Source organism: Condylostylus longicornis, unplaced genomic scaffold (assembly GCF_029603195.1).
Source record: "Condylostylus longicornis isolate FDR11 unplaced genomic scaffold, ASM2960319v2 ptg000072l, whole genome shotgun sequence".
In the NCBI taxonomy this organism is placed as follows: domain Eukaryota; kingdom Metazoa; phylum Arthropoda; class Insecta; order Diptera; family Dolichopodidae; genus Condylostylus; species Condylostylus longicornis.
The window spans coordinates 3,700,354-3,727,354 of NW_026578040.1; the positions used below are offsets into that span (position 1 = coordinate 3,700,354).

At 25.7% G+C, this 27,001-nt stretch overlaps 1 protein-coding gene across 1 annotated transcript; it reads left to right on the forward strand.

Moving 5' to 3' along the window:
- Nucleotides 1-1,845: 1,845 nt before the first annotated feature.
- Nucleotides 1,846-25,828, forward strand: LOC129612441 (cGMP-dependent protein kinase 1). Its single transcript, XM_055526032.1, has 11 exons — nucleotides 1,846-2,075; nucleotides 17,929-18,018; nucleotides 20,829-20,885; nucleotides 22,354-22,646; nucleotides 23,393-23,676; nucleotides 23,743-23,912; nucleotides 23,971-24,209; nucleotides 24,271-24,576; nucleotides 24,630-24,861; nucleotides 24,923-25,272; nucleotides 25,549-25,828. The coding sequence occupies exons 1-11, from the start codon at nucleotides 1,968-1,970 to the stop codon at nucleotides 25,712-25,714; spliced, it is 2,295 nt and encodes a 764-aa protein (XP_055382007.1). The 5' UTR covers nucleotides 1,846-1,967; the 3' UTR covers nucleotides 25,715-25,828.
- The last annotated feature ends 1,173 nt before the right edge of the window (nucleotides 25,829-27,001 follow it).

The window sequence follows — 27,001 nt, forward strand, 5'->3', positions numbered from 1 at the left end:
AAATTTCATAATTATTGAAAATTTATCATTTTTCGCAGCAGTTTATCGAATTATTAAAAATAAAAAATCTTTTGAGAAAGTGTTTACAAAATAGTTAAAAATTTGTAAACTTAAAAAATTTTTATTTAAAATTTTCTAATATAAAAAATTAATAAATAAAATGTTAGTATTTAAGTATTATTTTATTCTTGAGGTTATGGCATATTATATGTAAACTTATTCTGGGAAAATTTCATATTTCAATGAGTTGGTGAGGTGTTAACTATTAACGCAATTCTTTAAACGAAGTTCTGTTCGGCAAGTAATTTTTAAATCACTTAGTCTATAAGTCATACACTTAATTAATTTATTATTATTCTTTACACATAATTATGTAATTGGTTTGCATGTGTCCGTATTTCTATAAAAGAATGTTAACACAGGATATAATCAAATAATTACCACAAAAATATGATTAATGTTTCAATAATAATTTCATTAAAAACCAGTATAAAACAGTTTTATGAAAATTTTTAGTGCTCAGGCAAGGATATTTATATGTGTATGTATATAAAAAAATTATGATAATATTGTAATTTAACACTAACAATAATAAATAATATTTCAAATTCCTATCAAAAATTAATATCCGAATCTAATTAATTATATTAAACAAAAACACTTTCAATTAGAACGGCGTCGGAGGTACAGGCATTTTTTGCCATTTAGTACAGGTGTACAGAAAAATATGAAAAGGCCATTACAGACTCAAATAAAATACTCGTTCAACATACACCAATAAACATTTATGTACTTCTCCACAAAAAAATACAGAGTAAAAAAGTTCAATTAAATATTCTGGGGTTTCTTTGAATTGTTCATATTTTCCACTTTTTTTTTATATTTAGGTATATTTTAATTATTCTCGCGGGTAAAATTAGTTTTAATTAAAATTACCACACAACTTTACATATTTTGATATCACTGAAAGAAATTAATAAAACAGACATTGTTATTCTATGTTATTTAATATGAAGATAACATGAGGCTGTATGCTGTACTCTCTTTAATAACTTTTATTCATATGATTATATTATGTGTGGTGTGGTTATTGTTTCTTTTAATGATACATGCATAATTATATTTACTCTTAAGAACACTTTTGTATCATCGTTGTTTTCTCATTTTTATTTGTTTTATATTTTATTAACTGTGATGTTTAAAGGTTAAAAAGTTAGCGTCGTTTTTCTCTAAACTTTTTTATAATTTTTGAATGGTTTACTTTTTTTTTATTTTTCTTATTTAATTTTATAAGGTTATGCAAACATCAACTGTGTTGTGACTCAATAAAATATGTTGAAATACGAAACGAGTATACGAGCATTTTTTACCTATCGAATATTTTTAATTAAAAGATAATAATAAAAATAACAATTATACTTACAATAATTACCTTTTATAAATACAAAAAGTTAACAAGACAAATTTAAAAATATTAGAACGCGTTTACGTATTATACAAGTTTTACTAAAATCAAGTGAAAGTTACTAGTATTTAAGCTTCTTCACGTAAATCTTGAATAAGTTATTTAACATTATGTAGGTTATAATACCACCTTTGAATAATAGAACTACAAATAATAAATAATAAGAATAATAGTAACCATTATTAAAATAAATTTTTTTTAATCTTTGAATTGAATTGCAGCCTTTCTTTTTCTTCAATAACTGAATAGTAGCATTCTTAAATTGTGAATTTTTATTTTTATATTAATTAATTTTTAATCGCATTAAAATCATATGATATTTTTATTACAAAAAATATTTGGTTAATATTTATCTTTATAAAGTGAAAAAAATTTACATTTAAATATATTAAGTAAATAATTAATTAATTAACAGAAAAGCAATAAGTAGCAATATTAAAACCAAAGTATTTAAAAAAAAATAAGTTTGCAAACATAAAATTAAGTGTATGGAAAAAAGAAGATGGCTTGTATAAGAAAATTATTCACAAAATGTAATGGATTTAACCCAACACCAATAGTTTCACCAACAGCTGCTAATAAAACAACTATAATTGAAAATAGTAATGCGGTAAATATATTTGATTATTTCTAAAACATTGAATTTGAATACATGTTTAGATGTAAGAACTTTAATCATGTGTATACTTAATAAATATAATTTTTTCATTTCTCTGAATAAACATCAATTCCTCATTAATGTATTCCATCTGCATATTATTTAAACGGTGGTTAATTGAAATTATATCGTGGCTATACCAGTACCATGATTTTTCTTAGGCTTGATTTCCTGACCCTACGGCTCAACAAATAGAACTCTTAAGGAATTATCAAACAAAACTTTTGAATTTTTCCGACCTCTTGAACAGGTTGGAATTTTTGGTCAAGTTCCAAATTCAAAAACTCGTACTCTTTCAGTGATGCATCATATATGTAATATCAGTCGATTAATAACTTAATTAGAGATAGCGTCCTATCAACACTTATAATTGCTCAGCTCTATAACGTCTAACAGCCACTTTCAGAACGGCTAAAAACGTTTATTCATAAACAGGTGATGACAGAAGGACATGCAAATATAAGCACAGACACTGACGTATCAAAAAGCATACAAAAAATAATTTAAAATATGGATCTTAAATTTTAGAATGTCAGAACAAATGTTAGAAATTTAAATTTTCATATTTATAGAGCTAAGTATATAACGTATTAAGTTTTTATTAATAAATTAAGTATGAACTTTTAGCCTTCACTTGAATTTCAATAATTATTAGTTATTGTTGATAGTAACTTATAATTTCTTTGTTATGAAATGGCTTAGTCATTCTAAAATTAAACATTTGTTTCTTAGTATTTTATCAATTAATATTAATATATAGCAGCAACAATAATTTCCGTATTCATAATACTAAATTCATATTCGTTAGTATGAAGTTGTAATTAAAAAATCTCTAATTCAATGGTTATGAATGTTTTCTAACATATTTTTATCATTGAAATAGCAATCCACAAATACTTTCTTTTGATAACTATAAGAGTATTAATTTATCAATCAATTGTCTTTTTTTTGCAATCGATATAATTATTGTAAGAAACTGTTATATAAGTAGATATGATATCCAAAGTACATATAAAAATTCTTTAAATTTCATGACTGATTTCCTTTAAATATATACTTTATTATTATTACTTATTGATAAAAGCTATAATTAACTACTCGATATCTTAATAATTTTATCTTGTAATATTTTATAACTCTTTAAATAGTGACAGATAGTTATTATTATATTTCATATAAGAAATGAAATACCAATGAACCGTAGGCGATAACTGCTAAAAAATTCTTAGGCTGTGGTTAGAATGCATTTATGGTTGTAAAAATTTAAAAATACGAAGTGTTTTTAAATTTTTATAAAGTATCAATTACCATGTAAAGTTGAAATCGCTCGAAAACCTCAATAGCTAGTAGAATAATGACGAATTTGTAGCAATTAGAGTGCGTTATGATGAGATACATAAAGTTAGTTATTAAGCTAATTGTTTTTAATAAAGACGAGAAAAAAAACACAAAAATAAAACAAACAGGAAACTGAGTCGCGACACAAGCTACTTCTATATAAACTGCAGTCAAAAGACTTGTCAACGAAGCAAGTTTGGTTGAGGTCCAATATCACTTACAATATTAACCTATCTCAGAACTCTGCTATGCAAGTTGGAAACGTGTTTTATTATTAAGAAGGAAAAAAACTGAAAACCTGGTACTTGCAAATGTGCAGTATAAAACCATTATTATAACTCCAAAATTTTGTGAATATAATTATTAATAAGACAACTGCCTTTTTGAAAAGGCACAACAGAACATTTCATTCAAATTTTAGAAAACACAAACGTGTAAAAAAACGGGAGAAAAAATTTGCTAACTGAGTTTCAGTGAAGTTAACTTAAGTTTTATAATAACAGCAAAGATCGATAAAAATCGTATGTCTTGGTGCAAGACCTCCCAAAATTTAGGTAATACAAATATATATGACAATCTAGTATTTTGAAAAGATGACTTGTTCAAAACAAAACCACGTCAGACGCCTCTATTTTCAAATGTTTTTAAAATATTGTATTCTACAATATAAGAATAAGTGACATTAACAGTATCTCCATTATTGAGCACTATTAACTCATTAATTTTTGAGCCTTATCTAAATTAATAGTTTCTTAATGTTTACTGATTAATATTCAACATAGGTTAATTGCATTTCTAAATAGAAGTTAAAATAATATTGTAAATGATCTAGGGTGGAGAAATATTCTTAAAGCTTGTTCTTACACTTTAAATTTTATTTGTGTATAAATAGATAATAATGACATTTTAAATGAATTTTTTGGTTTTCTACTTTAATAGTTTAATGATCACACAAAATAATTTTGTGTTTAATATCTAAATTGAATAGTTATGTTCCACTTTTTATGATAAGATTTCAGATACTATTTGATAATTTGAAAATTTATTTGATAATTTAATTTTTTTTTGATCTAATAAAAATTTCACTTGAAAGTATTTTATCAAACACCTAAAAATTTCCTTATTTAAAAATTTCCTAATTTAGAATTTCCTTATTTATACGTCAAAATTAATTACTTCATTTATTTATTCGTTGGGACCAATATTTGGTCAAGTCCAGAATATATTCAAAATTAATGTAAATTCTTTTGAGATGCTTGTATGTGTACTTATGTATTAAAATTTGCAAAATTTAAAAACAGTCCAAAACTATACTTTGCATTATTTCTTATAGAATTCTTTTCTGTTGTGTTTATTGTTCGTATTAAAATTAAATTTTCATATTTTCTTGAATATCTCTATTTTTTTTACAAAACATTAAATTTAAATGAAATGTTGAGCACAACATTTAATAAAATTTATATTTTAATGACAAAACGTAAAGTGTTTCTTGCATATCCAAGAAAACAAAAAAAAAAAACAAAATCCTAATAGCCTAACCAATACCCATTTGTTATTACCATAATCAAAGTAAAAAATTTCATCTCTGAAATGCCTTCCTTTCATATTAAATCAGGAATTTCCAAGGATTTTCCAATATTTTTTCTTCTTAATTTAAATAATATCTGGAACTAATATCCGAAACCATAGAAATTTTTAAGCATTTTTAATGTGAAAAGTAATCGAAAAAAGATAAACCAATAGTACAACACTAGGATATTGAATTTTCCGCCTGTCTAATTTAATAATAACAAAATTTATAACGAATATTAGCTGCAATAAAGTGATTCAATATAATTTTTTCCAAAAGAAGTTAAAGAAAAAAATTTTTTTAAAATGAAGTATGGATTAAAGTATTCATTTTACAAACAGCATTTTTTCCACGTATTGGAAATTAAGTTTAAGTAATGAAACTAAGTAAATTAAATTAATTATAACAGTAAACTTGAATTCGACACTCTAATAAAAATAATTTAAAACTTTAAATTCAAAATTTAATTTAAATTTTAGAAAATTCCCTAATATCTTCCTGCAGTACCAACTTACGCTCCATAAACGTTAAAGGTTTTGCTTTTCAATGCTACATTTTTTCTCCTTCAAAAATTGCGTTATTTGTGTAAATGTTGTATAAAAACGATTTCTATATCAATTTTATAAAATTCATATTCAAAGCAACATAAGCAAAAAAAGAGAAAAAAGTCTATGTAGCTATATAATTTTTTCTGCCTTTTCTAATCCTTTGGGTCGACTTATCATTATGCTAATTCTATTAAATATTGAGGGAAAAAACTAAAATTTCCAACATTAACCTTAAAAAAAAGGAAACAAACAAATAAAAATTGGTACAAAAAGTAAGGTAAAGAAAAAAATTCTTATCGAAAAATAGCCTCAAAATATTTTTAGAATTACCATGTTAGTAATGTTTTTGCAAAAATTTCCCATACCAGCATACCTACAATCATATTTACTATTGTACGATGTTATCTATACATACGTACGAATCCTGGCCCAAAGTAAAAAAAAATATTTTAAAGGTAGAAAAAATAATATTATCAAAAAGTTTATAAGGAAAAATTTTTGGCAAAACTATTCATGAGAAGCAAAACAAAAAAAAATAACAAAAATAAAAATATTAAAGTATCCTTTATAACTTGTTAAATGAAAATAAACGAAAAAATAGGAGTATGTATAAGAAATCAAAAAACAAAAATGAAAACAAAATTAGAAACTGTTAATAATTGTAAGGAATAAAACTAAAATAGTCTAGATGTTCATAATAAAATAAAGGAAGAAATTTTATATGGAACTTGTTGCTGTTTACTTGTAAATATCAGCACCATTTTGAAGAGTGAGTCAATATCCTTTTTAAACATGATTATTTCCAGATGTACATTATGCTCCTGCAGATAGTATAGGTACATTGATATATACTTTATGTCTTTCCCGTGATATAAAAATCGGGTTAAAAATTTTATCCTTAAATAAAGATAACTGTAAATAGATCTAAAAAACAAATACTTTTGGTAACGTAAGCAAGGAAATGTTACGTAAAATCCAAAGAGTAAAATTCAAGTTTCATATTATATCCATTCCTTTACTTTTAAATTTTTCAACAGATTTTGTCCAAATTAAGAACGAGTTATTTAAAACTTACTAAAATTTTAAAACTGAATGAAAAATGCTTTATAATTAGAGAAATATTTATGCTTAATCTACAATTCTACTTTTTATATAACATGTTTATAGTTATTGCAAGCAAAATTATCAAATTTGTTTATGTTTAGTTCATTTTGGAAAGAACTAAATTCAGTCGGCAGTATTGCCTGCAAGCTGTGATTTTGATGAATTCAAATGAAGTATGAAGAGGAAAAAATCTTTCTCGGTTTTTAATGTCAACGTGATGATTATATATTTTTTTTATTTTTAATAGAGAGTGAGAGCCAACAACTTTTCTTTGCTTATTTATTAATTATACAGTATTAATATGTGAAAACATTAAATTTAACTATGACTTGTAATATGGCACATTTCCATTTGACTACTTCGGTCTAGAGCTCATATTTATATAGCTTCTGGTTTAAAAAATGAAAATTATGTATTGAAATAGTTTACACACAATTTTGTATAAAATTATGAACATTGTTCAAATAACTTTCAAAAAATTTATTTTAATATAAAGCTTTTAATAAATTGATATTTTAATAAGTCTGTAGGTTAGTCAAATTAAATATTTATCCACTGAAAATTGTTAATTTCAACGATTAATTTGGTTAATTTGCAGATTAGTAGAAAAATGAATTGCAGATTAGTAGAAAAATTACTTTCAATATTTAAGAAACTGCGATTCAAGATAATGATCAATTTGAAGGGTTAATACAGTGCTCATACAAGTAGTTTATTAAGACGAAAGAAATGATTCCTCTTTTACATATTTTAATAAAATATTTTATTTAAGAGAATAATAATATCTTCTGCAAGATCTATTTTATGTACAAAATTTAATTTACTTATCTAAAACTGTAAAAAAATTTTTAAAACAGACGTACAGAATGTAGCTTATTTTACCAAAATATGCTTATTTTTCCAAAGTTTTTTTCAACATGCTGAAAACCCTGTACAATCAAATTAATATACTTAGAAAAAGGGAATTTATGAAATTTTTATGAAAATTCGAACTGTTTTTATAAAGTAAGAATTAAATTGCCGTAAATCGAGAAATTTACGAAATGAAAGTATTTTTTAAATTTTTGCAAAAATATTGTTTTCTTGGTACTATGCTAAATATAAAAAAATATTTAGTTCTGAAAAAAAGAAAATTTCGGTTTTCTCATTTTAAATTATTACAATTTTTCCGCTTGTTAAGGTCAAAAATACAATAATAGTATAACCTTTTTTTTGAACTTAAAAACGTTTACGTTAACTTAAAATATTTTACAGTAACAGGATAGGAAAGAAGGAGATTCTACAAAGTGTATAGACCTTCGATTAATATCCTTTTTTATACATTTATACTTGTATACGCACCTAGATAATTTATACACATTAATACATACATATGTATGCATGTAGTGTGCCTACAAAGGTAACTATATAATAGAATGATTGATGATTATTTTAATTTTCTTTTGATAACTTTGGGTTCCTAATCATCTTAAAATTTTTTTCTCTCTTTTTTGGGGTTTCTAAAATGTGTCAAATCCGGACTTTGTTATATAGAAAAGCAAACAAAAAAAAACTTAAGTATCAAAATATTTTTGTTTTCCTTTCTAATGGTTGTCATAGTGGTGAGAACTATATACATTGTATAAAAGAATGTCAAAGATTCAAAGAGCTATTTTAAAGAAGTAATTTTTATATATATGTACATTTAAAAAAGCATTTAAAGGTTAAATGGAGGTTATTTACAAAAATAAAATAAAAAACATTATATTTATTTTTAAAGTTATTTTGTAGGTTAATAGTTTTCTATTAAAAACCTATTGATACATTTTCTATTTTATAGACTCTACTTGCTATGATATAAGAGTGAACTGTAATAAAATAGCAAAGGATTAAAACAAGGATTGTCATATAAATTTCATATTAAAAGAGATTTGTTTATTCTGTACTATTTTAAATATGTTTTAATTTATTTCGGTCATTTTCGTTATTAAATAAAACTAATAATTAAATAAATATTTTGAAAAATCAGGTTGTTGTTTTTATGGTAAATAATTCAATAATGAATTAGAAGTAAAAAAATGTCATATCTAAGGAATTCGATTGAGTTTTAATATTAAAGCCTGTTTTATTAGCCAGGATTTAAGATTTTCATAAGGCACTTTGATTCAAAAACATATTATAATTATTATTAAAATAAAGATTTTATGAATTTTTAATTCAGCACATAACCGACCTAGTTTATGCATTGCCTACAGAAGATTATGAAAATACCTTTTGAGCACGCACATCCTTTCAGTTTTAAGTAAGTTAGTAAACTTTTAGTTAACGTATCTAGAAAAGTGTAAATTTGGCTCTTAATATTATTTCGCGTTGTGCCACCCGTATTCCCTAAAGAGTTAGCCAGTTAGTTTCGGTAACAACCAGAATTGAAATATTACATTTTAAGAAATTCTATGAATTTGTTCCGTATATAAGGTAAAAAATGTAAAATCTGCCCCCAGTTCGGTTCCCGAGCCCTGATCTTTCCAAAAAATTTACAGATTCATTGGCAGACTTATTTCTCTCTGAAAATAATTTATTTACGTTTCCCCCCCACCGAAATTTGGTGCCATCACAGAATCTTCAATATTGTACGCAATGCGGTCGGTGAAGACGAAATATTTTAAAAATTGAAGTGTTTGAATAGTATAGTATAGTAACATTTGCAATTCAATATTTCGCTTTTATTTTTTGTTGAAGTTAATAAAAAAGTCCGAAAAAAACAAAATTATAATACGATGCAACGTGTCATCATTTTTGTATCACAGTGGTCCTATATTCTACAATATTAATAAATAAATTTGATGTTAGACTCGCTAGAAAACGGAACCCAAGTATTAAATCTTAAGAAATGTTGTTAACTAATTAATTTAAGATATGGCAGAATATGTAAAGTCGGCTCTAAGTTTTTTCTGCGAGCCACGATATTCTTAGTTCGTTTTTTTTTATAACTGTAGTTGAATTATAAAATTTCAAGGAAATCGGTTTTAGTTTTATTATTTTCTCTACAAGGTCGTTATAAGTAAATTCTGCTTGTAGTTCGATTGTTGATAACAGATTTCTTCGAAAGGTAGCTCGTCGTACTGTCATAGGGGTTTTATATATAAAATTTTAAGAAGATTTTTTTTAATATATTCTTAAAAATGATCAAAAAAAAAAATCAGATTTTGATAAAGACACAGTTCCTGAGACCTGTGTCATAACAGGGGCCTAAGAGGAGCCGACAGACCTCCTCCCTAAAAAGAGTTTATGTATACCAACATGGAGAAGTGAATTTCCACAAGAAAAACTATTTCGTTTTCTGAAATTTCATGACATTAGAGCTGAAAGTTTTCCAATACTCTCTTCAATTTCGTAGAATGTCAACGTTGACAAAAAGCAATAATGAAAATTAATTTTATGTATTTATTTATGTATCTATATATTTATGTTGATATATTATATTTTTTACTCAACTGATTACAGTTCTCAATCACATAAAGTTTTGATAATTTTTGAGTGAAAAAAATATATTTTTTGATAAGATTGGAAGCGGTTGACCGACTGTTTTCAAGGTACTTAAAAAATAAATTAAAATATTTAATTAATTAGAGAAAATAAATTCAAAAACACGATTAAAAATTTTAATAATTTTATTATCTGTTCATATGTATTTTTGTAAAATTGCATGAAAAGAGATTTCTTCAAATAGATATAGATAATTAAAAATTTTAAACGGTAACAAGCTCATATACATAATTTTTCTTTATATTTTGGCATTTTCAATTGATATTCAAAAATTAAATGTTACCTAATTCCATTAGATTAAAAACCACTTAACCGACTTATATAAGGTGTATGTTAGATCACAAAGTTTGGCGCATTTGTAATCGGTAATTTTAGTGATTATACATTAAAATGACTAAAAATATAATAAAGATAATACTGAATTAAAGAAAGTTTCAATGCTGAATTATTATTAAATTTAATGAGAATTATTGTTGAATACTTTACCCATTATGCGTATCTAACGAAGTAATGCACCTAAAATGGTATATCTGTCACTGAGCATTGCTTCGTTGTATTTTTCATCGTAGTTAGAGCTAATTATAATTAGGTATTTAAAAGTTTAAATAACAAAAAACTAGTAAAGATGGGCTTGTGTCAATCCTTCTAGACAATTGTAAATGATTCCCTGGAGTTATAAAATATAAGGACTAAGCCACTATAATTTTAAAATAAATCTAATTATTTTAGAATTGTGGCAATGTTACTCAATTTGTTTGTTTAAATATTGTAATTTAAATTGGTCTTCGAAATATCTGAATGTCATAAAAATAATTTTATAATTTCACAGCAGCTACCAAATTTAAGTGATATAATATTAAAAATTTTTTGAAATATTGCCTAATTATTTTTCAAATAACAATTTTGCTGGCGAGCCTCTTTTGCCTTAATCCTATCAAAGTAGTTTTGCTTGAAAAAATTTAGACAGGAGTTAACTATGTATTAAATACATTTAATCAAAGATCAATCATAATAATGTCACGACAAATACGCATGATAGGATAATGGTCATAGAAAAAAGTGTGAAAATAGAAAATATAATAAAATTGGATCAAACCAATGGTTTATAATTTAGCACTTTCCCTTCAACAAGTGAAACTACTGCCCTTAAAAACAATCTAGCGATGTACTATATTATTAAAATACGAATATATTTCAAAAATTGCATTCTTTTAGTATGAGAAATGTAAGCAATCTTTGAAAAAAACAAAGAATAAAGTTGGGTCAAACGAATGGTTTGTATTGTAGCACTTTTCCCTTCAACAAGTGAAAATTCTGCTTTCTATGTATACCTATCACACTTAAAATTATTTTCATTCATATACAAAACTATTTCTAGGATTGCATATATTTAGGATGATGCATACATGCAGTCTTTGAAATAAAGCAAAAATTAATATAAAGAGGGGTTAACATAATGTTCGATTTTAAGGTCTAATTGTGTGAGTTAAGAAAAATAATTATATTTTTTAATGTCATGGAATTTACCGTTAACTTTTTGCGTTTATAGAAATTTGAAAAAGCTTGCGGTTTCGGAGATATAGGGTGTCAAAAATTCAAATTTTACAAAATTAAAGTGGCAATAACTTGAGAGGGGGTAGAGATGGAAAAAAATTTTCTTCTAACGAAATGAACTATTTATTAATGTCTAAAAGCCCCTAAAATTTCAAGCTTCTACAGGCTGGGGTCTAGAAGAAAAACGACATCAAAAATTTGGAAAAAAAGGAGTTTAAATAACGGTAAATTTGAACGGCCATTTCTAATTTCGGTTTTTCTAAAGTTTAACTATAGTATACCGCGCTAGGGAAAGCAAGCCAGTGCCTTTCTGCGTTTGCAAAATTTCAAAAATGCTTATGGTTTCTTTGCAACAAATAGTTAAAAAAGGCCATTTTTAAGGTTTTGGGGGGGTATAACTTCTAGAGGGGGGAGATAGGTAAAAGTTTTGTTCTACGGATGTAAGTTTCTAGTAAAGATCTATGTACATATAAAATTTCAGCTTTCTATCTTCAAGTTTTGTAAACAGACACACGGACAGACGGACGGGACAGAGTGAAACTAATAAGCACTTTTTTCAAAAAATTTTTGGGAAAGTGCTAAAAATTAAAAAAGGCTTTAACATAATTCTCGATTTAAAGGTTAATCGCGTGAGTTAAAAATATAATTATATTTTTTAATGGCATGACATTTACCGATAGCTTTTTGCATTTATAGAAATTTGGCAAAGCTTGCAATTTCGGAAATATAAGCAGGCAAAAAATGAAATTTTCCAAATAATGAGCCGATAACTTGAGAGGAGATGGAGGTGGAAAAAAGTTTCTTCTAATAAAACATACTTCTTGTCAATACTTAAAATCTTCTTATAATTTCAGACTCCTAAAATTTACGGTTTAGATGAAAAACAATATGAAAAATTCGAAAGAAGACGGGCTTGAGATAACGGCTAATTTAGCAGCAATTTTCTTTTCCAGTGTTTAATTATGCTATATTGTGATAGAAAAAGCCTCACACTACCTTTCTGCGTTAACAAAATGTCATGATGGACAAAACGTACCAGAGAAAAATGGACGAACGAGATAATGAAAAAATTGTTTTTCCAAAAAAATTTTTTAAAAAGAAGCAATTTATGAAAATTGATATTCTTTTCAATCAAAAAAATCTAGAATATTTATTAAGTTATTAAGACCTTCTCGAATTTTAATAACTTAAAACATTTGTTTAGTTTATTCATAATTGTATTAGTTAATTTTTCTGCTTATGGAGCGAAGTTTGTCATATACCTAACGGTATAAGTGTGAATCAGAATAAAAAAAAAATATCTATTAATAGAACCCATTGGTTTGAAAAAAGCTCAAATCGGTTTGGAATCTCATTGACAATTCAATTTTTATACGTAATTAAACATAAGTTTGCTATGTCTTACTTTTTTTCTTATATTGTATTTAACTTTCTAAAAGAGAACAAAAATAGTTTTAATATAGAAGGAAAAAGTTCAAATAAAACTGAAATAACTTGATAATTTGATTTTAAAAGCCATTTTAAAAAAAAGAAAATTATATGTCCCTACCATGCCTAAAATTTCAATTCCCAATCCAATTAAAATACAAATTACTGGTCCTCCTTAGTTTTTAAAAGTGCTTTTTCTTAGAGAAAAGGAAAGGACATTTTATTTGATTATAATTGAAGACATTTCATTACACCTTGTTTAATTCTTTGGTACTGCCATCGTATTTTTATTTTAAGAAATGGACAGAGAAATTTACTCTACCCTAAAAAGTCCTTCCGAAACAAAAATAAAAAAATCAAATTAAGGACCAAGGTTTAGTAGAATGAGTAAAACTTCTAGTATACTTCTAACACTTGCTATAATTAACACAAAAAAAAGTTATTTTTGTTTTTGCTTTGTCATTAAAAAATATTCCTTTTCTCCTTTTTTTTTATTTTTCAAGCATAATAAAAATTTTCGATTAATTTCTTTTATGAAATATAAATTCCTGAAAATATAAGAAAGTTTGAGTTTTAAGTAATTTTATTTTTTGTTTTTTTTTTTTTTTTGCAATTTTTTTTACACTTGTCTTTTCAAATTTCCTATTTATTTCCTTCAAGAGAATTAAAACGAATATATACTTCCATCAGTTCCTGACTTTAGCTGCAGGTGCACATATCTATATCAAAGATATAAATAAATAAGGATATTAGGATATTTTATCATGTATTTTGTCCTCATAACGTTATTTAATAATTTGTAGCTACATAATATTATCTCGGAATATAAAACATAAGACAATCTTTTGCTTTTAGTTCCTTTCAAAAACAAAAAAGATAAAATGAGCTCATTAACTTTACTGTATCGGTCCGTTTGTTTCTCTTTCTGTCTGTGCATCAGTTTACAAAACTTCTTAAATTAAAAGCTGAAATTCTATATGCAAACTCATTCTGGCATTTCTGTGGAACAAAAAATTGTACCTATCTCTCCTGTTTTATAAAGCTGTAGCTTCACAAAAATTAAAATATACTATTTTTTTACTATTCTAACAAAACCGCAATTTTTTTAAAATTCCGGAAGCGCAGAAAGAAAGCGGTACACTTCTTCTGCAGCCCCGAAAAGTTGAACATTAAAAGCAAAAGGTAGCCTTTAAAATTAGCTGTTATCGAAAGTCCACTTTTTTCAATTTCTTGATATCCTATTTTCTTCCAAACAATAAGTTTTAAAGGTATAAAAATTAGTAATTTTTAAATACTAATAAATAATTTATTTTGAAAGAAAAGTTTTTTTCATCTTCATCTCCTCTCAAGTTATTCCCTCTCGAAATATGTGGAATTTGATTTTTCAGGGCCTAATAATTCCGAAATTGTAAGCTTTTCCGAACTTGTTCAGAATCAAAAAGGTAACGGTGAATGCCATTTCATCAAAATAAATAATTATTTATTTTAATTCATTCACTAAGCCGTCGAATTCAAACATTATACTCTTTCTTCTTGCAATTTTTTTTGCTCATCCTTAATATATATTATAATTTTATATTTGTTAGTATTTAAGGATATAAGTAATTTAAATAATGACGTAGATGGTTTTTTACTTGTTCAAAGGAACAGCACTTTTACTTGTTTAAAGGAAAAGTGCTATTTTTAAAAGCAATGGGTTGAACCAATTTTATTTTGCTTTTCTACTTATGTACAGTTTTTTTGTTTTTTTTGTGTTATATTTACATATCTATTTTATTATCTTGAATAAATGAGTATAAAAGATTCTCCTTGACACAAAGTAGCCATATCATTTATATTGGTTATATCACACCTTAACAAGCTACCAACTGAACTATAGGTTAATACTTACACTGTAGTTAATAATATTGATTATTTAAATTTTTATAATCCACTACATATTATATAGGGGATGTACGAGCATTATCACGACGTATGTAAAACCAAGAAGAAAACATTTACGAAGAAATCATTTGAGAGCGCAAAGAGCCGGTGACTTTCAGTATTGGCAAAGGTTATAATAAACTTTTACTGTATTAAATATGAGTTCTGAATAAAATCAAATTCAATTTCATCCCGATTGTAAAATATCAAATCATTGAACCCAGTCACTTATTTTATATGCTTTTAGAACACATATTGTAATAAAAATCATTTTGTTGTAAGTAATATCTATATCTACACACATACAATTACGGTTAACATAATCATTTCCGAAACTAAAAAGTACAAAAGGAAATTTCCCTAACGGGTGATTTTTATATATTTTTCGGCATATTGTCCCTAAATTTTTTTGTTTCATTTTTTTTTTAAATATTCAACAATTTAAAAATATGCACATAGCTAGTCAGAGTTTATTAAAGAAATAATTGTGTGATTATGTAGATAGTAGTAGTGTTATATTAAAATTAACGGGAAAAATATTGTTAGAATATTTTTATAACGGTAATGTTCTAAAAAAAAAAAGAAAACAAAACAAAAACGAAAAGGTGAAATAGGTGATGAAAATTGGTTTTAAATGGAAATTTCCATATTATATGTGTATACATATATATACGAATTTTTCAACTATAAAAATTGTACTGAAGCTATTTAATATACAAATATTAAAAAATTAAGTAAAAATATCCTTATACTTGTTTTATCTTTAAACGAATTTTAAAAGGAAGAAAAACTCCAAATTTTAATATTATAATGAAAATAGCTTTTTTCTTCTTGTGTGTACGTACGCATTTGAATAAAAAAAGGACGGAAGGAAAGATAATGTTCTGGATGAAAAGGTACAAAAATTACTTGAATACTGCTACCTTGGGTAGTTGCTGGTGAGATAAAGGAGAAAAAAAATTGTAAACCGAAAGGTCGGTCAATCATTAAAACGATATTATATAAGAAAGTAAATATTATAATACAGTAATATTGTTCTTTACCGTGAATATTATATTTATGTATATATGTACATATAAAATGAATAATATAAAATGTACATAAGGTGGATTTTAATTTTTGGTAGTGACTTAATGACCTTTTATCAGCTAAAAATTTTTACAATATATTTTGTTACTTTTTATATACATACATATCTTGAACAATTCTTATTTTCATGGTGCTGGTGGAATAACAACAAACTTTCAACAATTTCTTAAAAAATATTTAAGCGGGAAAATCTTATTCTTCTCATTCTTTTTTTCACATAACCCTCCTCATACCCATGTCATTGTCCGTACATAGTTTATAAAAAGCAAAAATGAGGTTACAATTTTCTTTAAGAATAAAGAAGTTTGTAGTTAACGGTAATAACATTTAATATTTCCTTCTTTATTATCTGGAAGATTACCACCATCACCACTACTATCTCTTTGATATTATTAAATACGCTAATTTTACACACACAAATTTATATTTGTGTTTACAGTTTTTATTTTACGTGAGTGTGTCGAAAATTTACAATAAGAGGAAAAAAGAACTAACTTTGTTTAAGTGAGAAAAATAATCTAGAAATAAAAAAAATAAAGGAAGAAATGATCCTAACAAGGATAATAAACTGTTAAGATAAAATTTGTTGTACATGTTAACGAAAAAACTTCGTTCATCGGTAACGGTTTTCCTAAAAAGTAATTTAAAACATTTACAGGATAATAAATAATTACGAGGAAAATTTTATTAAAAAAAATTCAGTCCGTCTCTATACTCTTATACACCCTCTTTCAAGAAAAGCCAATTCAAGTACCATTTAAATAAATGAAACATATACAAAATTTTACTTACGACTCGATGCTGTTTTATATGTGTATGGTTTTAGTTTATTTTAAGTTGTTTAACAACATTATATTGTTGCTTCTTTTATGTACATAAAAAATGTGAGGAGAAGAACGGATATAATATCAATAATTAAAATATTGACATTTTCTAAATAGGATTTTTAAATTGGAATTTCTTTTTTTTATGTTGTTTTGTAATTACATGAACCAGCACAAGGAATTTAAATTAATTTTCGAATTAAAGTGAAGAAATTTTTATAATTTTAAGACGCTTTGATATTTACAAAATTTGTAGATTTGTTGAGTATTTTTCTTTTGTAATATTAATTTGAATCTGGAAACTTATAAATTGGCGATGCACGGCTATACAACATTTTAACGTATTTATTGAGATAAAATATATTTTTGGGATATTTTTAAAAACAAAAATAAGATTAATACTTATTCCATCCATGAGAGTGTTGCATTTTTAATAAAATAAACAATTCAATATTGATCAATTGATTTGATTTGGAAAATATGGAAAGTTTAACGGCGAATGAAAATGGTTTTCAATTTAAAATAATTATCAGTGTGCTATCATTTGAAAAAATTATGTGATTTAAAATATAAATTGTCTGGGTACAAAATCGGGTACAAATTCAAAAAACATTATGATAATACTATTACTGGTGGTTTTGAAAATTGAATTGAATTATTCTATAAACCTTGTTTGAGAAAAAAACATCTTTTAAAAAATACAATAACAATTCAAAAAATATCTAAGTACCATAAATACAAAGATTCATAGGAAATACCATTGATTCTAAATTAATTTTATAACTATGTAAATAATTTGCATAGTCTGGAAACATTTATTATTAAATACATTGAAATGCTTAAAAATCTAAATTTTTTGAATTTGAACAAATAAAATTCAACTATATTTTTACTATTTTCAGAATACTGGTCGTTATACATTGCATTCAGAACGTTCAGAATATCCTAAGCAAAATGAATTGAATTCTTCAACCTCATCGCCAATCAGTACGGTAAGTTTAAAATTTATATCAAAAAACAATTTAATTTTCCTCTTATTATAATATGTTATGCACCACATAAATTGAACACAAAATTAATTAACAAAAATTTTCTAATCTTTTCTTATAACACAAACAAAATATAATTCGAACATTTACCAAATATATACACGCAAATATATACACTCTTAATGACTAAATACAAAATATTCAAAAACCAAATATAATTGAAATTTAAAATTTTCTTCTTAATTGCAAATGAACACATTCACACAAATTCACAAAACATACCAACAATATAACAATGCGCAAAATTGAAATTATTATAGAATAATGAAAACCCTAAAATTTCTGAAAATGAAGTTGAAATTATTGAAAAAGAACAAGAACAACTGCAACAAAATAACGATTCAACCACTAATTCTATTGTAGACAATACTAACCAAAATAATAATAGTGATAGCAATAATAGTAATAATAACAATAACATTAACAATTTGGATGATAATGCAATACTAGAATTTTCAGAACAAACCAATAACGTACAACAGGAATTCTTAGATTCAAATTGCAATAATAAAAAAGATATAGAAACTGAATTAAGTGAAGATAAATTGAATAATAATGAAATTATCTCACAAGGATTATCTACAAACGATGATGTTACTCTTAATGAACCTGAAGAAGAACAAAAGCAAAAACAAAAGGATGTATTCAATGAAAATAAAAAGCAATTTTTGGTTTCTGATCACGAAACCAAAAACTTTAAAACTTTAAACGCTAAGGCAATAGTAAACGATTGTAATGAAAATGTTTTGATTACTGTTACACCAACAACTGAAAGGAAACGTTCTTCGGAGTTAAATGAAAATAACATTTTAAATAAAATTTTAAAATTTGAACATATGAATCGAACATGTTCAGTAAATGCAACACAAACCCTTCCAACTAAAAACAATCCCAGTGCAAAGGAAAAACCAATAAAGGTCACATCTACAAAGAATAATCAAACTGTTAGCAATAATATTCGTTATGATTCAAAAACAAATAAGAATAAAATTTTGAAAACACCACCTATAACAATAACGAAACCCAAACCACCTGATCTGAATTCAACAATTGGAAAATATTCACTTGAATTAACAAATGAATTAAGGAAACAAGAACTTTTTGTGGCTAAACAAAAGGAAAATAAAAAGCAAGATAAAGGTGAACGTCATAAGCAACAAGCTATCGTAATGCCATATAATGATAAAAATTTCAATAATCCATTAGCACATAATAAACGTCATAAACAAAATTATTTAAATCGTCAACAGAATCGTCCACATCAACAACGCCATCTATTAAATCCGAATGGATTTATGTCCCAACAGGATATTGAATATTACGATTATTATAAAAGACAACAACAAAAACTGAAATATGAAAAAGAACAGAAAGACCAATTGGATGTTTCTTTGTTTTCGAATACCAATTTAATTGGTAATGAAGAATACGAAGAAGCACGTCGCAATCGGCAACCAATACAATATACAAGTGCATCGAAAATAACTAATGCAGTCCCTTATTTGGAAGAACTGAAAATGAAACAAAAACAGCATATACGTCAGCAACATCAATTATTACTTAATACATATAACGTTCATAATATGCCATTAAAATCAAAAAATGAAAAAATTGAAAATTATGAAAAGAGAAAAGAAACTTCAAATCCAATAAAACAAACAAAAGCAACAGCACCATTAGCACCCAGAACTATTTGTAGTAGAGATTTTGATAAGAACAAAGATAAAAATTTAAAAAATAATTTCATTCCAAAGAACATGGCTGCATTAGATTCCAATTATTCTAATAGTGATGATGATTATTATGTTGATCCATTTTTAAAAATGAAACTATTGAATAAAGAAAAGATTCCGATGGAAAAAACTGACAACTTCAAAAATATTCCGCAATTAATTCAAAATCCAGATAGAATTTGTCCAAATTATAATAGCAAAAAAACAATTAAAAAGAGTGGTAATCGCGAATTGTTTCAATTATTTAATAGTAAGGATGTTTACCTTAGTGACAAGGATGTAAAAGCTGCGAAAAATGTAGAAAAATTTGTTAATAATATAGAGAAAAATAAATTTTTTACCACAAATCAAAACGGCGACAGCAAAACCCCTAATCTGACGGTAAAACATAAAACAAAGCAGTCCAACCCAACATTTGATCCAACAAATATTCGAAATAATAATGATTACATTAATGAACCTAGCAATAATAGTTACATAACTACAGACGAAGATGAAATTAGTAGTGAACTAGAAATATTTGCAGGAAATCCAAAACGCAATCTTCATGGCTCAGCTAATAAGTGTAAACCAAATTATGGATATTCTGAAGAAGATATCAACAGAATTGATGTTGTAAGCAATTATTATGAAGAAGACAATAGTCATTACTATAATTATAACAGTAATGATAACAATATTTATCAAACAAATTATGATTGTAATAACAGCTGTTATGAGAGTAACAGTAAACAAAATCGAGAAGTTGTTCAGGTGAATTACAATTAATTAAATTGTAAAAAAGAAATACTATTATAAGAACAAAATCATACACTAACACAAAACAGTACATTTAATTCACGTGCAAATATACATACAAATATACTTGTAGTATTTAGGTTTTATACCCCTTTTTATTACTAACGTCCCAAATGCCTTTATTATTTTATATATTAAACTAATTTGAAATTCTTAATTTATAAATATTTCTTTAAATAACATAAAAAAACTGAAATTAAATGACATTTTTTTACTCTGCAGCGTAAAAATAATGGGAAAAATGGCAGCCACGGAAGAGATTCTGGTGTTCAAGTTGATGTAAGTTTTATTAAGCTTATAATATGAAAGTAGATTACAACATGCAAATTAAAATTTTTATTTTGGAAAACAAATTGAAGATATTATCTGATCTAATAACTTGTTACATTAATCTGGCACTCCATTTTGTTGGCAAATTGCTAGGAATAAGAAACCTTCCAATACTGTTTTTTACTGTTAACACACAAAGGGAAAATAGATAATTGCAATCTATTCAATGCACTGAATAATGTTTTACCGACCGTACTGTATAAACAATAGGTAGGTTATGTGATGGCAACAAATTTTGCATATGGAGTTTTCGGTGGGAACGTACTTCTCCATAGTAGGGAAGTGTAAATAAACTATTTTTAGCAACCTGTCGGTCTGTCGGTCTGTGTGTGCACGCGTGTATCTCAAGTTCGGCTGAACCGATTTTGATGAAATTTTATATGTAAGTTTATTTCCACCATGGCACGGATTGATCAACTTTTGGTATATATCAGGCCTCGGGAACTGCACTTTTTAGCGGGCCTGTTTTACATTTTTGAACATTTTGAAGAAAATATTCAACCGATTTACTTGAAATTTTATATATAAGCTCAGCTCGACCGTCCGCGAAAATTTCTATGTTTTGGAAGAAATCAGTCATCGGCAACTAGACGTTTACTACGGGCCAAATATACATTTTTGTGTATATAAAGATAAATAATCAACCGATTTCAGTGAAATTTAATGTATGAATTCCTCGTATTAAAACAATGAAAATATAAATTTTTTGGAAATTTCTTGAAATTTGATATTTGAGTTCTGGTTACCGAAACTAGCTGGTGAGCATTTCAGGGAATTCGGGTAGCACAAAGCGAAATTCTACTAAGAGCCAAATTTACATTTTTCTAGGTATGTTAACTATAAGCTTACTAATGTCCTAAAAATTGGAAAGAAGTATTTAACAGACATTTTTATAATATTCTGTAACACTTTCATTTAACTAGACAATACACAATGCGATCGGTTATGTGCTTACCACATCAGATTTTTTTAATTTTGAAGACATTTGCGACTATTTCAAGAACCTTGAAATAAATTTCGTGTCTTTAAATGATTTTTCAATATATTAAACGGCATGACATTTAACATGATATGCCAAAACAGTTTTTGTTTTTCTTGGCTAAAATTTCCCAAATATTTTATATACTATAAAGTGAAAAAATATCATTTTGATTGATACATTCAAAATTCATTGACATTTAGCTGGAAGAAAGTTGAAAAATTTAACGATTGTAACCTTAAAATTGACTTTCATATAAAATGGATCATTTAACTTTCATTTTAATTTTCTGATTTTATGGTCAATGGAAATAACTTTCTACGTATTTCAGAAACGAGCGAAAATTGTATTCACGAATTTACGTTTAAAAACTGTAAATGATTTGTTATTTTAATACTTAATTGTTTACTTTTATATTTATTTCCTTTATTATTTTAGGAACCTGAAAACCAACATAAACATCATCAACAGCATCAACAATTGGACATTACAAAAATAAAACAATCATCAGATGATAGCAGTAGTGGTAATGGTAATAATAGATCCATTAGTAGTAACAGTAATAGAACCGACACAGGTCGAAGTAGCAATACGCCACAAGATTCAAGAGGTAAAACTAGTATTCTCAATCCAGAGGAATCTGATGAGAATTTAAGAAAAGGATTAATATTTCATAGAAGAAGTGATAATAAAGAAGCAATCGATATACCAATATTTGAAAAAGATAAAGAGTAAGTGTATAATAGCTTTCATAAATATAAATATAAAAAAATTGGATCATAAATAGGTTATATAAAAATTAATAATGCAAACTGTATGAAATGCATACCATTTAAAACAGAGCTAAGATGATGAATTAAAACTAAGAATATAAGTAAAACTTTCCACTAATTCTTATTGAATTTAATATCTTTGGTTTTAAAAAAATGTTCTAAATGCATTTAAAACAAAATTAAATTGCTCTGTATAATTTGACACTATCCCTTTCAAATAATAATTTTAAAGTAAAAAAATTTTCAATAGAATTCTTTAAGGATTCTTAAAAGCAGTAAAAACGTGTGTGTTCGCATTACTTTTATGTATTTAGAGTAGAACATAATAACTATGTGTAGAAACTCTTAAAATCGAATGAAATGCTTTTCTATATAAAAAACATTATCTACTTCTCACCACATTTCTAATTATTATAAATATTTAATAATCATGGCTAATCTAAGTGATAAAGATGTCTTTTAATAAAAAGTAGGTACACTCAATTTAGCTTTGAAGTATAAGGTTTGAAGTTAGTTATTGTGTATTAAAAAATTTCCCAATTGAATCCCGTTATGTATATATTAAAGTTGTAATAGTAATATCATTTTCAATACCTTACATATAGAGGGGCCAACTATACTTATTTCAAATTTTTGTACTTTTATAAAACGTAAGCATTAACATTTATGTTCGGTACATTTTCTTTTTTTTACTTTTTCTCTAGAATACGTACCCTTATTACAAAAGCTATTGAAAAAAATGATTTTTTAAACAATTACATGGATAAAGAACGTAAAAAACGTGTTATCGATGCTATGGAACCTGAATTTTATGACAAAGGAGAATTCATAATTAAAGAAAATGAAGAAGGATCAGAAATTTATGTTTCAGAAATGGGTGAATTTGAAGTTATTAAAAATAATAAAATCTTGACAACGTTAGGTCCTGGTATTGTCTTTGGTGAATTAGCAATTCTGTATAATGCAAAACGTTTTGCTTCAATTAGAGGTAACTGGAAATTATTTAATCAATAAAAAACGGTATTAACTTTTAATTGTTTTAAAAAATTTTTAGCTAAAACCAAAGCGAAAGTTTGGAAAATTGATCGAACTAAATTTCGTACAATTATGTTGATATCAGGAAGCGAAGAACGAAAAGAAAATTTAAAATTCTTAAAATCAGCTCCTTTTTTAGAGGAACTCTCGGATGAAGTTCTATTAAGAGTTTGTGAGCTACTAAAAAGAGTAAGAAATGAACTTTTCATTTATTTTGAGTGCTTTGATCTTAAAATTTTTTTATTAGAAATTCTTCCCAACGGATACTCGTATAATACGGCAAGGTGACAAGGGTGATCTATTTTTCATAATACGTGGGGGATCTGTTACAATTAAGAAAACTGATGAAAATGGACAAGAAAGAATTGTTGATAGACGAAAACGGGAACAATATTTTGGTGAACAAGCACTTTTAAATTGTGATCAGCGTTTAGCTAGCGTATATGCTGATCCACCAGGAACTGAGTGTCTTATACTAGATCGAGAGTAAAATATAAAAATTCTTAAATAAAATAATTTCATTTTTAATAACAATAAATTTCTGCAGGGCATTTATAAATTACCTAGGAACAATAGCAGAATTAAAAAAGAAACCGAAAGATAGAGACATTCAACCGGATATCAAAATTCCATCTAGTCAGTTTGATTTTATTAAACTGAAAGATTTAAAAAAAGTCACATGTTTAGGAGCTGGTGCATTTGGTGTTGTTGATTTAGTAACATATAATGAAAAGTTTAGTTTTGCCCTGAAAGTTATTAAAAAAATTGATGTTATTAAACAAGGTCAAATAGATCATATATATAATGAAAAACTAGTGATGTCAATATGCCGAAATTCACCGTTTATAATAGAGTAAGATAAGTGAATATAATTTTGTTCTTTTATTATTCAATTGCACTGTTTAGATTGTATAATACTTTCCGTGACACAAAATATGTATACTTCTTAATGGAGGCTTGTTTAGGGGGGGATGTCTGGACAATCATGTACCAAAGAAAATTTTTTGATGAAAAAACCGCCCGTTTTATATCTGGTTGTGTTGTTGAAGCATTTGATTTTCTTCATACGCGAAATATAATTTATAGAGATTTAAAACCAGAAAATTTAATGGTAACCCCAGACGGTTATTGTAAATTGGTAGAGAATTTTTTTATAGAATTGCAAAAGTTTATATTTTAAATATTTATAATTGTTATAGGTTGATTTTGGTTTTGCGAAACGCCTTGTAACTAGCAGCAAAACAAATACATTTGCAGGAACACCGGAATATGTTGCACCAGAAATAATATTAGATCGAGGTCATGATCGTGCTGTTGATTATTGGGCATTAGGTATATTAATATATGAATTGTTAGCAGGTAGAACTCCATTCCGGGGTACAAATCAAATGAAAATTTATCAACAAATATTAACTGGAATCGATGCTGTTAAAATGTCAGCTAAAATCACAAAACATGCTCAAAATTTGATAAAAAGTTTATGTAAACAAACCCCAGCTGAACGATTAGGTTATCAAAGGCGTGGAATTTTAGATATTAAAAAACATAGGTATGTATAAATACAATATACATAAATTATAAATTTTTTAGTTGCCACTCTTAGAAAATTTTATGAAGCAAATTTGAAAAACAAATTTGGAAATCTTAATAAAAATAGTCCTATATTGTAAGATTGACTAATACAAAGTTAAAAAATGGTCATAAGATTTATATAAAGTCCAAATTTAATAGTAGAAAATTGCCTTTGTTTAACCCATTTAGTCTAAAGTGGCAACACTGACTTTAATATTACAAATTTTTAAATTGAAAATAATTATTTGTTTAGTTGGTACGATGGATTCGATTGGAATAAGTTAAGAAACAGACAGATGTCATCTCCAATTAAGCGTCCAATTAATAGTTATATTGATACACAATACTTTCCAACGAAATTTGAAAATGATGGTAGTGATCCACCGGTAGAAATGTCTGGCTGGGATGATGAATTTTGAATAAACTTTTATAAATTTTACCTTGTAAAAAAAAAATGATATTTATGTTTTAGGTATGTTAAAAATTTATTAAAAATAAAAATTCAAAAATGGTTTTGTAATTACTAGCATAAGATCAATGACACCTACTTATTATTTGAATTTACCTTCATAATAATAAAATTAGTGACTTTGTCCTAGCTTAAGAAGAGGAAATACTTATTTGATATAAAATTTGAATTCTGATCTGATGATATTTATAACAGTTCAATTCCCGAAAATCTAATTTTTCATATTTATAAATTGTTTTCACGCTTTAGGAAATTTACTTACGCATTACCATTTCGAAAGTTAAAATTGATTAACTTAGATTTTTTTTTAGTTTTCGAAAATATTTCGTAATCAAAATTCTAAAAGTAAATGCTTTTCCCAAATCACCTTTTTGTTTTTCTAGCACAAAAATACTGTTTTAGTAATTTACTCTTTAAAAATTTTACAAAGTAATTTTCAGTTTGACATAAGATGCACACATAAAAGTGTTTACTTTTCGCAGATTGGAAATAGGTTGATTCTCTTTCAAAGCGATTGAACAACTTTTTAATCAACTTAAAAGCGTAATTTTTTTTCGACATAGAAAGTATTTTTTTTTTTTATTTTTTATTCAATATTCTTTGTTGTGGAATCAGTTTCACAAAATTTTTCATTGAATTTTTTTTTGTTCTTACAAAACAAGACGTTTTTTACTTTGTTGAAAAGTGTTTTCGAATTTTTGTTTTTAAAATTTAAAATAAATAATATGTTTTTCTTTTATTCTTATTTCTTATATTTCATTTTTGTTCTGTGAGTATGAAACTCAATATAAAATCTCTTTTAGTTAATTTTAAAGAATTTGTAAGAAAATATGCACCCACATTCTGATAGTCGTTTCGCATGAAGAGTCACTATCACGTCTATGTATTATTCTAGTGAACATGATAATTAAAGCCGGTGTCAGATATCAAAACCTTCGCATATACTTTTTCTGTAAAACACTTCATACAAAGTGATTGTAAATTTTTATCACCTTAATATTTGTACTAGATGGACCATAACCCCAACGTCTTTTAGGCTAAATATACATATAAATGAAATGGAAAAATCAAATAGTTTACAAAAATTATTTAATTAATTTTATACTAAATATTTTACGCTATTAATTTTTATATTGATAATCGGGGTTTTTTGTATTTTATACAAAAAGAATAACAAATATGAGAAATCTAATAAAATTATATGCAGATAATGCTAATATAGCCAAAGGTTTTTTGG

Excerpts from the sequence above, each read along its gene's own strand:
- LOC129612441 (XM_055526032.1), top strand. The coding sequence starts at position 1,968 with ATGGCTTGTATAAGAAAATTATTCACAAAATGTAATGGATTTAACCCA. Across the intron at positions 20,886-22,353 it reads ATTCTGGTGTTCAAGTTGAT|GAACCTGAAAACCAACATAA; the intron begins GTAAGTTTTATT and ends TTATTATTTTAG. Across the intron at positions 23,913-23,970 it reads TTTGTGAGCTACTAAAAAGA|AAATTCTTCCCAACGGATAC; the intron begins GTAAGAAATGAA and ends TTTTTTTATTAG.